Source organism: Schistocerca americana, chromosome 9 (assembly GCF_021461395.2).
Source record: "Schistocerca americana isolate TAMUIC-IGC-003095 chromosome 9, iqSchAmer2.1, whole genome shotgun sequence".
NCBI lineage: Eukaryota > Metazoa > Arthropoda > Insecta > Orthoptera > Acrididae > Schistocerca > Schistocerca americana.
The window spans coordinates 60,398,067-60,415,274 of record NC_060127.1 but is presented as its reverse complement, the minus strand read 5'-3'; the positions used below and the strand labels follow the sequence as shown (position 1 = coordinate 60,415,274).

Below are 17,208 nucleotides of genomic sequence, written 5' to 3'. Positions count from 1 at the left end.
TTGTACAGGGAGAGTGAGGGGTGGTTGTACAGGGAGAGTGAGGGGTGGTTGTACAGGGAGAGTGAGGGGTGGTTGTACAGGGAGAGTGAGGGGTGGTTGTACAGGGAGAGTGAGGGGTGGTTGTACAGGGAGAGTGAGGGGTGGTTGTACAGGGAGAGTGAGGGGTGGTTGTACAGGGAGAGTGAGGGGTGGTTGTACAGGGAGAGTGAGGGGTGGTTGTACAGGGAGAGTGAGGGGTGGTTGTACAGGGAGAGTGAGGGGTGGTTGTACAGGGAGAGTGAGGGGTGGTTGTACAGGGAGAGTGAGGGGTGGTTGTACAGGGAGAGTGAGGGGTGGTTGTACAGGGAGAGTGAGGGGTGGTTGTACAGGGAGAGTGAGGGGTGGTTGTACAGGGAGAGTGAGGGGTGGTTGTACAGGGAGAGTGAGGGGTGGTTGTACAGGGAGAGTGAGGGGTGGTTGTACAGGGAGAGTGAGGGGTGGTTGTACAGGGAGAGTGAGGGGTGGTTGTACAGGGAGAGTGAGGGGTGGTTGTACAGGGAGAGTGAGGGGTGGTTGTACAGGGAGAGTGAGGGGTGGTTGTACAGGGAGAGTGAGGGGTGGTTGTACAGGGAGAGCAAGGGATGAATACAGTAAGCAGGTTCACACAGATGTAGGTTGCAATAGTTATTCAGAGACGAAGAAGCAGTATAGAGTACAGTGGAGCGCTGCATCAAATGAGTCTTCAGACTGAAAGCCACAACAACCCTAACCAAACAACTAAGTACATGTAATCCATAAAATTAAGTGTGCCAAACAATGCAGAGGCCTCTTGAACAAAGCTGACATCATTTGCTCACACCTGTCACTACTGATGAAGAAAATGAATGACAAATGAACTACATCAAGTCCTCCTTAAATGAAAACTGATTCTGGTATGAGCAAGATGCTCAATTCTCAGTCTACAGTAAAATACAGTTTTACACAGTTGATATCTGTAGTGATTCACTGACTACCAGCATTTATGTTGCCACTCAGTGCCATAAACAAACATACAGTTTGTTCACAATGTCCTGATTAAGTCCTCAGCAGTGTGGGGAGAGCAGAGCAAGCAACCTCTGCCTACCAAAATGCGTAACTGCAGGGGGTGTGGCAGAGTGTGTGTGTGTGTGTGTGTGTGTGTGTGTGTGTGTGAGGGGGGGGAGGGGGGTTTAACTATGCGTTTACTTCTTTTACTTATGTAGTGTTCACAGTACACATTTGCTTACTGGTTCAGTATGGACCGGCATGACATCCACTTTGTAATGGCTCTAGCACAGACAGATACTGTATTTTTAAGCTGGCAACAACCAGACACAAAAAGCCCATGGCCCGAAGTTGACTGATTTCTACCAAACTTAGCCAATACAGAACTAGAGAGGCCTAATTACATGATGTTCTGAACAAGCTATATTCTGAATGTGATGACATGTTTCTCTAAATGGGATACTAAATTTCGAGTTTTCTGCACTTATGAATGACAAGTGGTCTACTTTGAAAGCACAGATACATGTAGATGACAACAGATAATGGAATTTGGAAATAGTGTTGCAAATAACTGTCAATGTCCTGCAGAATATACACAGTAAATATGCCTTCAAAATTTTAATGCAATAAGATGATCATAATTTTTAGTTACCATATGCAGGTACAAAAATCACAAAAATTATTAGTTTATGTTGAAAAAAATTACATTTTGTGTGGCTAGGGCATCCTGACAGGTAGACTGGTCTCCTGTTGCAAGTCTTTTTAGGCAACACCGCTTCAGTGACGTGTGTCACATTAGCTTACTTTAAAGAAATAGTTATTCTTGTTATGTGTGGGTTATCTAATGAAAGATCACTATTTCCTACCGATCCAATAAGTTCTGTAGATTCTGTAAGTGACAAAGTTTATACACAGAAGTAAATAAACAATGCCATGTAATGATGAAAATATAAATTACATGAAATTAGGCAATTCTTATCAGTTCCATTATGATGATAATGAATACCATAAAGAAAATTAAAACTTAGTTGTGGCTTTTGTTTTACACAAATTTTTGTCTATAAAGGAAAACAGACGATATTTATTGCCAACATATTTACTTCTCCAGATTGGTAAGGAGCTTGTTTCAGTTACAGTATGCTTATTCAGATGGAAGAGTCTAATGCAAATATGGAATGCTTACTTGGAGTCATCAAGTAGAGTGAAATTCAATGGCAGATATGTGGTGACCTTCAGCCTGTTGCACTTTTACTAGATATGCAACTGGTAGACACTAAAGTCTCTTGCAGCTCACTACACCAAAAGCAAATTAGCTTAGAAAAAAATTCACTTCATTTCAGTGGGAAGAAAGCTTACTCGAGCCACTATTCGATCCTGCATCCTTTACACATAAAGTTAGGTCACATGGAAAATTTCATTAAAGAAGTGAACAATAATGCCAAAGCCTACAAGCATTTGAGGGAAAAAATTCCACGACTGAGTGAACCAAATGTCAAAGAGGGTATCAATGTTGTCACCGATTTGAGAGCTTTTCAAAGACAAACAAGGTGAAGAAATATCATATGGTAATGCGAAGATTGCTTCGGACAGTTTTAAAAAATGTTTATTGAACAGTCCACGGGTGTACTGCTACTCCACAGTGTCCAATGGGCACAATATTTCAGTGATCAGACATGTCACCATCATCAGGTGGGTTGACAAATTGAGCTCCCGAGGCTGACTTACTCTCCTCCCACTGCAAGCCATTGCCTCTGCAATATGCACCCAAGGGTGCAAATCGGCAGTCGTACAGACACAAGCGTCTGCATCTGTGGTGGCGTCGATGTAGGTGCGCTGTCTGCCCGTATCACCAGATCATTGTGTTTGCTGAGCGTCATCTTACATAGACTCATTGCTGATTCCCATACCTTGCTATTGTTGCAACCATAGTTCCGACTGATAAGAGTCTCCAGGGTGCAAATTTTTATCACTTCTGTAACGACAGTAACCATTGACTTGTCAGGGTACATTAGTCAAGTGTGCTGCTGGTGTTCTTGGCATCGATCTTTGACTGTGTGCACTGTTTGTCCAATATACGTCTTGCCACACTGGCACAGAATTTGATACAACCTGATCTTCCACAAATCAAAGTCACCTTTAACAGTCCTCAATAATGCCCGCATTTTATTGGGTGTGAAAAAGGCAACTCTTACACAGTGCTTTCTCAATATGCATATGACTTTTTTTGATAGTGCACCAGTGTACGATATAAACGTTGTGGCTTGATCTTGCTCCATGGTTCCTCCCATCTCTACAGATTGTACTGTAGTGGTGGGGTGAATAGTGCACTTAATCAGCCATTCTGAGGATCTGTTTTTCAGAACAGTTTTGAGGTGTTCCAGTTCCTGGGGTAGACCTCTGTGTCCAAGATGGTATGCACCCTGTGTAGTAGTGTTTCTAGTACCCCATTGTGCACAGTAGTGGCAGCTATCAGCTTTGCAAACACTGGCCAGTGTGAATTTTTTCTGTGCCAGTGCGACAAGATATATATTCAATGAACAGTACTCACTATTGAACATCAATGCCAAGAACACAAGTGGCACACTCGACTAATGTACCACTACAAGTCGGTGGTCACACACACAGCATTGTTTGTCAGAGAATTGTGCGATGGAATACAAAAGCACCAGGATTTTAGCATAAACTTTCTAATACTGGGACAGTGTCATTAGAGAAGCCATTGAAATTTGCATTGAAGATAATCTTATGACTGGGGACTGCAGCTATAATCTCAGCAAGGCTTGGGATCGAGCAGTGGGTCTAATTAAGAAGATGCTCAGCAAACAACAATCTGGCGACTAGGCCAGAGAGAGCAACTGTATTGACACTACCACAGGCAACAATGCAAGCATCTCCATGACTGCCGACATGCACCATAGAGGGTGGACCGTGGAGGGCACGGCCCACAGTGGGAGGGGATACAAGTCGGCTGTGCACCCTCACGAGTGAAGTCTGTTGGACAATATGGATTGGCAGCACACCAGTGGACTGTTCAATCAATAGATATGCCGTGAGAAGCTGAAGAATCATGTCAAAAATGTTTGTTTAAACCTGTCGGTAAATAAGAGCACAGAATTATATAGAAATTATAGGTGAAATCTTGTCATATTATGAAAACCTTGGCTGTAACACGTCTCTGAAAATACAATTTGTCCATGCTTACATCAACTTCCTGCCCGAAAACTGCGGAGCAGTTTGACAGACTTGATTGATTTCATCAGTATATTGCAATCATAGAGATGAGGTGTGCAAAAAGTGAACTCTTGTTCTGGCATAATACTGTTGGACTGTTGCTAGGGTGCTCCAAGTGCAACCTAAAAGCGACGAGCCAAGTGGAAACACACACCTCATTTATAGTTTGTTCAAAAATTCTTCAATAGGTCATGTCAGAAACAGCCAATGTAAAAAGTATTCATATTACTAAATAAAATAGTACCTACTGGTATTTTCTGTATTCGTTATAAATTATTGGATAGCTTGTGTATGTTTAACAATTTCTATAAGAAACTGAAAAAAAATCCTGGAAAATTCTTACATTCCTTTTGGTTTAATTTAGTAATTTGGTGAGTTAATGTTTATCAGATCTTATCAGTATGAGTGACTTCACATTCATCACCACCTCCAGGGATTCAGAATCCAGAATTTCTTAAATTTCTATTATTAAAGGTTTTGGGTATATTGCTAATCAAATAAGTATCCAGGCAATTCCATGTCAGTTCAAAGCAGAAGAGTAACATTTTCAAGTCAATCACAACAGATTTGATGCTGATGACAATATTTATAGTAACACTCTGGAGCAATGCAATATACTTTTTCAAAAAGCTTGAAGGTGGTGTGTTTTGAGATATTCAAGTTCAAGGTCAATGATCTTGCAAGTGAAAATTCTTAAAACCCTGCCACATTGCACGCCAATGTAGTAGAGCTCTACTCTTCAGTTTTACAATGGTACGTGTTACATTACTGTCTCTAGAGTGGAACCAGAGTTATCATTTGTATTGAGACAGATGAGCATACATTTCACACAGTTTCCAAACTTAGCCAGCCTGTAACTTTCTTTACAACTGTCATGTATCTATTTATCTGGAGCACTGAATGCACAAAATGTGAAAGGAATCTGAATGGGTCAAGCAGTGCATTGGACTGACATGGAATTACCCATGCATTATATTAATGGTATAAAACTGAACACATTTCTTAAGCTGGAGCTAAGTATTTCATTCAACAGCTATTTTTCCATGATATTATATCTAAATAAATGCAGAAATCCTAAATTTAAGTAATTCACAAATTTTCAGGGAAAATTTGTTCCACAGTGTAATCCACACTCACATACAGACTGATCAAAGCTTTTTGCCTAATTGCTATATGGTGGACACTGCAGGTGACAGGAGTCTGCAGATGTGTGTGTGATGGTTCTGTCTGCACTCTGAAACCATTATTCTCCATCCAAGTCAATGCAGCATAGAAACAATTGAGCAGTTACATGCATCACCAGTTGCTTTAACAATAACTTGTAAGATCTGATAACAAAAACAAGGAGGAACAGAACAATAGCAAAACAACAGACAATCAATTATGGCAAGTCTAATAATAATAATAATAATAATAATAATAATCATCTCTGCTTAGTGACATCAGACACTCTAAATTAACATACTTTGGCCGTTTGCATTTTCTAATGTGTTTAAGCTTAAGTTTCCAGGGCACCATACCAATTACGAAGAAAACTGGACAGCCCAACACTATGACCACAACTCTTAAGTTCATATATTCTCTATGCAGTGAAGACATTAGATTTGCTTGCTACAGAAATTAATGTGCCCAACCGACAGTATCAGCATTTCTCTCACTGCAAGCGACATAATGGAAAGTGGAAAACATTACACATACCAATAAGTCCATATCTTCCATTTGCACATCCAGGAGGTCACTGAAATATTCTAAGATGGGCCACACAAATGTTTTATAAGCAATTTCCTTTGTAGGGTAGTTGTGCTTCCCTAATATTCTGCCAATAAAATGAAGTCTGCCACGTGCTTCACCTATGACTGAACCTATGTTACACCCAGGCATTTGTATGAGTCAATCAGTTCCAGCTGTGACTCAATGATATTGTAATCATCTTCATTCTTAAAGTGAAAATTTTTACATTTCTAAACATTTAAAGCAAGTCGCCACTCATTGCACCACTTTAAAATCTTGTCTGCAAAGAGTCATGTAACATCAACAGTAAGGATCCGAACATACTTAACTGGGTCACAGCTGAAGGTGTTCCTACATTTGTTGATAACTCTCTATCAAAGATAATATGCAGTGTTCTCCCTACTAAGAAATTGTCAGTCACAAATTTTGTTTGTTACCCCTTTACGGGTGTACTTCAGAAAATAAGTGTAGGTGTGGTACTATGTAAAATATTATTTGAAAGTGAAGGAATACTACATCTTCCTCACTGTCTCAATTCATGGCTTTACAATGTCGTGAGAGGCAAGCACGGCTCATGTTTCATGGATCAATGTTTACCCAATTCATGTTGGTCATCATAGAAGAGATCATTCAGTTTCAGACACCTCTTTAGATTTGATATATTTTAAGATTCTGCAAGCAATGGGTATCAAGGATACTGGATAGTAGTTCAGTTCTCGTCTTTCTTGCAGGTGGGTGTGACCTGTGCTCTCCTCCCTGCATCTACCAGCTCTTAAGGTTAAAGCATAATGAAAATGATTTTAAAATAGGGAGCTGTGTTTTCTCTACAACCTACTAATGTCACTGACCCATAAAGCTCTGCAACTGTATAGAGGAGTCAAAGTCTGAAGGCTAACGATTTAAAGGCTACAGATGCACACAAGTTGCTGATGAACCAACAATGAGTTACACACAGTTATGATCAGCAGATTCACAAGAGACATAAATAAACCAGAATGAGACCAAAAAAAGATCGAGTTACATGTTGCCCAGCCATAAACTGAAACTCTATCAAATAACTCCACATTATACTGGCACAAAATTTATGTCAGTAGGGTGAAAGAGCCTGAAATACATTACACACTTAAAGCACAATATGGCACAGTGCCAAGCCATATAGGCATTTGTGTGTGTGTGTGTGTGTGTGTGTGTGTGTGTGTGTGTGTGTGTGTGGGGGGCAGGGGGGGGGGGGAGGGGGGGCGGGGCGCATGCTCTGGCAGGCATGAGGGTGGGTGGGTCTCTGTTGCCTACTTTTGACACAGGCCTTGTTGGACGAAAGATTATTGTGTGAAAGCTCTTTTGTTGTGCCTATCTGCATCACTCCGCATCTCTGCTATATGGTGAGTAGCAACTATCCTTTTCATAATACTGTTGCATTCCAATCTGAATTTTCCACTGTTTTATTTATGCGAGGGCTGTCCAACCACACTGAAGCACAAAATTCAGCCACAGAAAACACAAAACTGAGCACCATAGTTCAAAACATATCTGCTAATGCTCTCCAGTTAGTACTGCAGACTTCCTGGGTTAGGTTGTTTCATTTCCTTAATTTCCAAGACATTTTTTCAAGATGCTTCCTGAATATAGTGTCCTATCAAACGTAATTCCAAGATAATTAAGGTGACTCTGGTAGGGAAGTACTGTGTCATTCATATAGATCTCCAGTTTATTTGTTGTTTAAATTGATACTGCTGAGGGTTGAACTCTTTGCACTGAATCGCAAATACTACATTGTCAGCACATCCAAACCTCTTTGCACCAGTTTCAGCTATGTCAGAAATATAAAGGTTGAAATGTACATGGAACAATACTGACTCCTGATATAGTTTTATTTAATTTCCTTTCTTTGCTTATAAATTTAGCTCGGACCATCTTTAAGTACATGTTCGAGAGTATGTTCCAGATAAGTCCCAACGCGATTTGACAAAGGATGACTTCGATATACTATATGCCGAATATCCCATGAAATCTATATCAATAAATCTAAGAATCGGTTATCAGGACAGAATGCACAAATACTTATCACATGCCATGTACATCTGCTGCAGAGGCAGTGGAAATAAAAAAGCTAATAGCAGCGAAAGGCATATCTGCAACCATTTTACCCAAATTTCATCTGTGAATAGAATGAGAAGGAAAGCTCATGCATCACTATAAAAAGAATCTTTTACAACACATTTAATCATGTTTACATACAGATGTAGGTATAATTTTACAGCAAAGCTCTGGTAGACTGTAAGTACCTTAGGAGTAAAGGAGATACAAACTGAAAAGCAGAAATACAGGGTGATTCAAAAAGAATACCACAACTTTAAAAATGTGTATTTAATGAAAGAAACACAATATAACCTTCTGTTATACATCATTACAAAGAGTATTTAAAAAGGTTTTTTTTTCACTAAAAAACAAGTTCAGAGATGTTCAATATGGCCCCCTCCAGACACTTGAGCAATATCAACCCGATACTCCAACTCGTTCCATACTCTCTGTAGCATATCAGGCGTAACAGTTTGGATAGCTGCTGTTATTTCTCGTTTCAAATCATCAATGGTGGCTGGGAGAGGTGGCCGAAACACCATATCCTTAACATACCCCCATAAGAAAAAATCGCAGGGGGTAAGATCAGGGCTTCTTGGAGGCCAGTGATGAAGTGCTCTGTCACGGGCTGCCTGGCGGCCGATCCATCGCCTCGGGTAGTTGACGTTCAGGTAGTTACGGACAGATAAGTGCCAATGTGGTGGCGCTCCATCCTGCTGAAATATGAATTATTGTGCTTCTTGTTCGAGCTGAGGGAACAGCCAATTCTCTAACATCTCCAGAGAGTGTGGAACGAGTTGGAGTATCGGGTTGATATTGCTCGAGTGTCTGGAGGGGGCCATATTGAACATCTCTGAACTTGTTTTTGAGTGAAAAAAACCTTTTTAAATACTCTTTGTAATGATGTATAACAGAAGGTTATATTATGTTTCTTTCATTAAATACACATTTTTAAAGTTGTGGTATTCTTTTTGAATCACCCTGTATAAAGTTGTTGACTGGCACACACAAAAAAGAAAGGAAACTTTCTACCTTTCAGAGTAATCCCTTTTTTTCCCCTCAGCCAGAGTGCACTCACTTTTGTCTTTCGCTGTGTCATTCCTAAAGTATTTAGATGTAGATATACAGATATTTTCCTTTCACACTTCTGTGGGTCTTGTGACAACTCACTACGAGTACTATATGTCTTGCATTTCGCAATTGTCTACAGAGTATGTATATAGATGACTTTTCAGTAGGTTCACAGATAACACACACTTTGCTTACCCGGCCATGGTTATATGCTGACAATTTACATGACTATCTTTTTTTAATCTTAATCTACCATGAAATTTGTGAACTGTAAGCCAACCACATACAGACAATATCCATTCAGTTACCCATCTGTGGAGTGGACGGATTTGTAGGCAGAAATGATTTCAATTTGTTTACAAAGCTTTCATTAAATGTCAGTACCATTGATTCATAAGGGCAATGGTCAAATATTTTGCAGCTTTTGGTACAAGAGAAAGGTTAAGTTGTCAATAATGGAGTTTATTTTTGTTCTTAGTGTTATATTTATGAATGCTGCTGTTATATCCAAATGGTGCCTCAGTGAACTTTGTGACAGATTAAAAGTATTAAGGCCTAATCTTTTAAACAGTTGCCTACATGGAGTTTGAGGATGGACACCAGATGACATCCTTACAGCAAATGTAAGTGTAATGAATACTTTGTGTCTGTGCATGGAATTGCCACAAAGAGCTATTCCATTAGGAATCAGTGAATGAAAGTCTACAACATAAGCTAATTTTTTATTGTTTTCATCAGCAAATCAGCAATTACACAAGGAGCAAATGTTTCTAATGCAAGTATTTGAGAAATTCATTTCACACGGTCTCAAATACAAGTTCTGATCAATATGAAAACTCAGGAATATTTAAAAATCAGTTTCACATACTTGCTTTCCCAGTGCACTGTTGATTAGCAAAGTTGCTAAATTTCAGGCAAAATCTTTTATTAGCCATAACTCTGAAACTAAACATTTGCAGACCTATGTTACATGAACTTTCTTCTTTAGTTTTACTTGTAGAATAACACATTAAACTATTTACATATCTTCCTGAATCACCCTGTATAAAACTTACATTGTATTATTCTTCACATTTCCTCATGTAGTGAAGCCTTGAGAAGTTCTTATTGCTACCCTTAATATTTCTCGATGAATGGAAAATCCAGGATGGAATAATGACAATGTTAGGAAAAGGATAGATTGCTACTCACCATACAGAGGAGATGTTGCGTCTTAGACAGACAGGCCTGTCTGCAGCTGGACATCTCTGTTATATGGTGAGTAGCAGTCTATCTTTTTCATATTATTGAATATTTCTCAGGTATTCAGTCTGGTGCCTTTAAGCTGCAATATTTCGGCAAGCCACTTTCTCACCACCTTCAGGCATCCCTGACAACTGATGGATGCTGCACCAGCAGAGATATGCATTCACCACCAGCCACAGCACAACTGTGGACCCTAGATAAACTTCTTAATGTCGCAGTTCCCCAAACCGATGGACCAGGTTCGCACCCGGAGGCGGCCGGCTGGAGGCTGTGGCAAAGGGAAAAGGATATACAAGCAGAACCCAGCAGATATCAATCTACCATCAGGAATGCTTGAAGATGGCAAGAAATCAGTCAGCAGAAATATCATGTCTTCTGGGTGATGCCACCCAGATGAGTATCCGCATGAATACATACACACACAAAAAATAAATAAATAAAGAAATAAAAAATAAAAAAAATAAAAAATTTGCAGCACCTCATTTCCAAAAGTTCCAGAACTGTACAGAAGATTGGAATCGAGATCAACATAAACATCATTTCTGCCCTTTTTATCGTTCCTGAAAACTACACATTGCATGTTGTACCACCATACAGCGAGACCTCCAGAGGTGGTGGTCCAGACTGCTGTACACACTGGTACCTCTAATACCCAGCAGCACATCCTCTTGCACTGATGCATGCCTGTATTTGTTGTGGCGTACTGTCCACAAGTACATCAAGGCACTGTTGGTCCAGATTGTTCCACTCCTCAACAGCGTAGATCCCTCAGAGTGGTTGGTGGGTCACGTCATCCATAAACAGCTGTTTCGAATCCATCCCAGGCTTGTTCAATAGGGTTCATGTTTGGAGAACATGCTGGCCACTCTAGTCGAATGATGTCGTTATCCTGAAGGAAGTCATTCACAAGATGTGCACGATGGGGACGCGAATTGGTCGAAGGATGGCATTCATGTATCGTACAGCCATTACAGCGCCTTCCATGACCACCAGCTATGTACGTCAGCCCCACATAAAGCCACCCCAAAGCAGCAGGGAACCTCCACCATGCTGCACTCACTGGACAGTGTGTCTAAGGTTTTCAGCCTGACAGAATTGCCTCCAAACACGTCTCCGACGATCGCCTGGTTGAAGGCATATGAGACACTCATTGGTGAAGAGAATGTGATACCAATCCTGAGCGGTCCATTCGGCACGTTGTTGGGCCCATCTGTACCGCAATGCATGGTGTCGTGGTTACAAAGATGGACCTCGCCATGGACGTTGGGAGTGAAGTTGCGCATCATGCAGTCTATTGCATACAGTCTAAGTCCTGTGGCTGCATGAAAAGCATTATTCACCATGGTGGCGTTTCCGTCAGGGTTCCTCCGAGCCATAATCCGTAAGTAGCGGTCATATCATTGACAGTTCGACAGTTCCTGTCCCTGTGTATCTCCTTCACGTCGGAATAACTTCACTTTGGTTCACACCGAGATGCCTGGAAACTTCCCTTGTTGAGAGCACTTCCTGGCACAAAGTAACAATGTGGATGCGATCGAATCACATTATTGACCGTCTACGCATGCTTGAACTACAGACAACATGAGCTGTGTACCTCCTTCCTGGTGGAATGACTGGAACTGATCGTTTGTCAGACTCCCTCCATCTAAGAGTCACTGCTCATGCATTGTTGTTTACATCTTTGGATGGGTTTAGTGACATGTATGACAAGTCAAAGAGACTTTATCTGTGCTACAATATTCACTGTCAACGTCTATCTTCAGAAGTCCTGGGAACCGGGGTGATGCAAAACTTTTTTTTATGTGTGTGTATATTCAAGATTTTCTTAGGGAGGTAAGGAAAACCTAAAACCACACTTCTTATAGCTATGTTCTCCCCCTCCTTCTTTATACTTTTATTTTTGATTGGAATAGCTAGCTGTTCCTGCAGCCCTCTCAAGCACAGCTTTTAATGAGATTCTTGCTTCCATGTTTGCCTCTCCTGTCAGAAATTTAGTGGCACTGTATACAGTCACACATGCACAATAATCAAGATATTGCATTGCTTGTGAATTCTATGAAGACTGAGTTGCAATGTTATAGTGAATAGAGAGCAGTGAGATTGTTCAAAGTGTGGAAGTTGGCATCCGGCAATCGAACCATGCGGCCAAGCCTTTGCAACAGAGGAATGCAACTGCTCAGTGCTCAGGACAAGAATGTGTTTCTGCACAGGAGCCAAGTCGTTCTGTACAGGTGAACTTTCGTACTTACCAAAGGTTCTTCCTTAACAGATAGAAGCTCCATCTCTTGCTTCGGAAATGTGAGTGGGACAGCCTCCACCTGAAGAAAAGGACACAGTGAAGTACAGGTGCAACACAGAGTACGAGAAGTGCAGATTAAACTGGTCTACAGAACACAAATAATTATGTTGTGACAGCGGAATATCTATACACGTACTTCCTGCTTATCACGAGCATCCACCTTAACGTTAGGTTATCTGAGCTCAATGTCAGCTATTCCCCCTCCCTGCCCCCCCCCCCCCCCCCCCCCCCCGATGTTTTCTGAACAGTATTACAAATAGAGATGATGATGGATCTTGGCTTACCCTGTCCATCCAGTTTCATCGTTACAAAGAATTCTCTCACAGGTGATTTTTCTTGTCAAGATAACTCAAATATACAACCACATTTATGTGATTTCGATATGGGGCAGACTGTTGCAAGGCGATTGCCATGAATTTCTAACTTGACACACTTTTCTGACTTTCTCTCTTATTTTTACCAGGTGCAAAGCATCACTATAAATATCTTCACAGTTAAAATCTTAAACATGGCTCTAACTCAACAGCTGCAAGACAGTGAACACGGAGAGGTTGAAAAGATCAGCCAATCAGTTACAAATAAGGGTTTATTGTAGCCTCCGACCTGGGTTTTGATAATTATAAAATTATCTTCTTCAGAGTGAGTAATGGTCCCTAAAATGTTCTACAGCATGTACATTTGGGCAGTTGATTCTCTTTATTTATCTTATGCATTCTATGAAATCCAGATGCCATCATTGCGATTTACTATATTTAAGTCAACTTTTACTTCAACAAAAGTCTTACAATAATGGAAGATTACACTTGCAATATAACCTTCACACCTAAAATGCTATGGTGCTACAGTCTTAAGCTATGGCTTGTTATTATTTGTTCTTAACACGAGTCTCTCATACGACAAACCATTTGGTTTTATTCAATGTAGTTTATCAGTGTGTGATATAACAAGTGAGTATGCTTATTTTACAATTTGTTGTCTACATTTGTTTCTTCTTTATAATAGAGGGAAACATTCCACGTGGGAAAAATATATCTAAAAACAAAGATGATGAGACTTACCAAACAAAAGCACTGGCAGGTCGATAGACACACAAACAAACACAAACAAACATACACACAAAATTCTAGCTTTCGCAACCAATGGTTGCTTCGTCAGGAAAGAGGGATGGAGAGGGAAAGACGAAAGGATGTGGGTTTTAAGGGAGAGGGTAAGGAGTCATTCCAATCCCGGGAGCAGAAAGACTTACCTTAGGGGGAAAAAAAGGACAGGTGTACGCTCGCTCGCTCGCGCGCGCGCGCGTGTGTGTGTGTGTGTGTGTGTGTGTGTGTGTGTGTGTGTGTGTGTGTGTGCGCGCGCGCGCGCGCGCGAGCGATTGTACACCTGTCCTTTTTTTCCCCCCCCTAAGGTAAGTCTTTCCGCTCCCGGGATTTGAATGACTCCTTACCCTCTCCCTTAAAACCCACATCCTTTCGTCTTTCCCTCTCCTTCCCTCTTTCCTGACGAAGCAACCATTGGTTGTGAAAGCTAGAATTTTGTGTGTATGTTTGTGTTTGTTTGTGTGTCTATCGACCTGCCAGCACTTTTGTTTGGTAAGTCTCATCATCTTTGTTTTTAGATATATTTGTTTCTTCTTTGTTGTGTTTAAAACCTTTTATAAGCCTAATATAATTTTCAGGGCCCATTACTTCTGAAGAAAATGTTACAATTTAAAAACCCGGGTTGAATGTTAAAATAAACCTTTCTTTGCAACTGGTTGGCTGATTTACTCAATCTTTCGATGTTTTCTTCGCAGTTAGCTTCTTCCATTCACATATCAACTTATACTGCATCCAGTATAATGTTTACACAACACAGCATTCTGGTTAACTCTGGCAATTCCATACTGCTTCTCTTTCTTCTTCCTTCCTGTTCCCCTCGTGTGTGGAATGAGTGTAGCCCAATTGTCTGCTTGCACTGTTATTCACATGAAAATGGGTGAAAGTTTTCCAACTCTTTGTGAATCTTGCAGCAGATGTGGGACTGGGGTACCATTCCCTAAGTGGGATGTGGGAAACTTCCTAAAAGCCACTCTCACCACAGCCAGCACACTAATCCTCATTGATAATCCACCAGGTAAGATTCGATCTGAGGCTGGTACACCTCCCCAGTCCACAAGTGGCACTTTAAGAGACATGGCTATGCATGCAAGTCTGACAATATTCCACAAAGTATGTCAATTAAATACCACCAAACAGTTACATGGGTACGAGCTGCTTATAAAATTTTACAATAAGATAAAACCATGCTTAAACACAACTGAAGCTCATAATTTACAAAGATTTATCAACTTTATGCGGTATGTTAGAGTGAGTAAATCCCAATCTTTATGTTTGAAAATCCAAGTGTTTGCAAATATTGAAAAATAACTAATGAAATGGATAAAGGTTTGTTAACTACAGTGTCACATTTTAAAGTGGTAATTTTACATACATATTCATTTCAAAAATAACTATAAATGTTTCACATGGATTTTATGTCAGTCTTTACAATACTGTATAAATGAATTTTTAAATAACATTTTTATTTTCCCTGAAAGTTAATTTGAAAGCTATTGAAACAATGAGTGCCTGCTATTTACAAGCAACTGTTAACAAAGTCCAGAATTCCATAATAATTGATATTACATGCGGAACTCATTTAATTATGACTGGATGTGGTAAAATGAAACTTCTTTTATCACTATGATGAAGGTATGAAAAAATAATTCTGTATCACTACTCACTATAATGATGATACACTGAGTTGCACACTAATCTTTCAGCCAAAGGCTTCTTCAGAAAAGAAATGAAAACACACAAACATTCCCACAAGCAAGCATACCTCAAGCGTACACGACCACTCTCTAGGGGCCACTGTGGCCAGAATGGAGTGGTGTACTGTTGAGTGTAAGGAGAAGCCTAGAGTAGGGCAGATAAGGAGGTGGTATAGCAGGGTATGGGGTGGCAGAAAAAGGAGTCAGAGCAGCCTGACAAATTGCAGAGACTAGATGCTGGCGAGACAAGGCTGTCTGGCACGGTGTCGTGGGGGCTGTGGGGGAAGAAGTGGGGGGCGGGGGGTTAGGGGTGGGGAGAAAGGGTGGGGAAAAGACCAGTGGCACTGGCAGAGAGTGGAGCACAATTAAGATGGAGGATGTAAATTGTGAGGATGTGATAGGACAGAAGGGGTGGAAGTGGTTGAGCGGAGGGTGTGGGGACAGTAGGTTACCTTATGCTGAGGCTGGGATGATTTTGGGAGCAGAGAATGTGTTGTAAGGGAAACTCCCATCAGCACACTTCAGATATAACCTAGTGATGGAGAGGTTGATCTGGATAGCCCAAGTTATGAAGCAGCCATTAAAATCAGGCATGTTATGTTCAGCTACATGCTGTGCTACAGGAGTAGTATACCAATATAAAAAGCTGTGCAGTGATAGCAGTAGAGCCAGTATGTGACTTGGCTGCTTTCACATGTGGCCCAGCCTTTGACGGCATAGTATAAGATGGTGACAGGACTGGAATAGGAAGTGCTGTGTGGGTGGATTGGGCAGGTCTTGCATCTCAAGTCTTCCACATGGATATGAAGCCTGAGGAAAGGGTTTGGGATTGGGAGTCACATTGGCATGGTTTAGGATACTGTGGAGGTTCTGTGGGCAACAGAACACCACTTAGGGAGGGGTGGCATGCAGCTTGGGTACGATGACCCTCATTTCAGGGCACAATGATCAATAATCAAACCCCTGATGAAGGATGTGGTTCAGTTGTTCCAGTCCAGGGTAGTAATGGGTAATGAAAGGGGTGCTCCTTTGTAGCTGGTTCTTGGTTGTGGTGCAAGGATTGGGGTGTGTAGGGATATGGCATGGGAGACCTGTTCGCAGACTAGGTCAGGTGATTGGGCCAGTCTGTGAAAGCCTGTGTGAAACTTTCAGCGTACTGTGCAAGGGAATTCTTGTCATCGCACATACGTCATCCCCAGGTGGTCAGATTTTGTGTGAGGGATTTTGTTTTGTGTGGTAGGTGTGGCAGCTGTAGAAATGCAGGTGCAAAGGAGCACCTCCTTTGTTATCCAATATCATCATGGAATGGAACGACTGAACCAAATCCTTCATGAGTGCTTCGATTATTTATCATCATGTTCTGAAATGGGGGACATCCTACCCAAGATCCTACCCACCTCTCCAAAAGTAGTGTTCCATCATCCACTCAATATCCAGTTAGTCCAATACAATGCAATACACACACATCAATAAAAGTTTTTCATCACTTTGGTTCCAAGAGGTTCATAACCAGTACAGAAAATTGGAATAGAGATCAAAATAAACATCATTTCCGCTCTTTTTAGTGCTCATGAAAACCACACATTGCATGTCGTACCACTGTACAGCGAGACCTCTGGATTGCTGTACACGCCAGTACCTTTAATACCCAGTATCACGTCCTCTTGCATTGATGCATGCCTGTATTCGTTGTGGCATACTATCCCCAAGTTCATCAAGGCACTGTTGGTCACGATTGTCCCACTCCTCAATGGCAATTCGG

General features: G+C 41.1%; 1 protein-coding gene across 7 annotated transcripts in view; it reads right to left on the bottom strand.

The window, feature by feature from the left end:
* LOC124551072 (zinc finger protein 271-like) overlaps window positions 1-17,208 on the bottom strand; it is a 114,736-nt gene that overhangs the window by 49,155 nt on the left and 48,373 nt on the right. For all 7 annotated transcript variants that reach the window (XR_006967767.1, XR_006967766.1, XM_047125962.1 and 4 more), the window contains exon 3: window positions 12,606-12,674. Coding sequence is in view for 5 of the 7 variants with exons in the window: in XM_047125962.1 (XP_046981918.1) it covers window positions 12,606-12,674 (69 nt within the window). In the remaining 2 variants the exon portion in view is untranslated. The remainder of the gene's footprint in view (window positions 1-12,605; window positions 12,675-17,208) is intronic.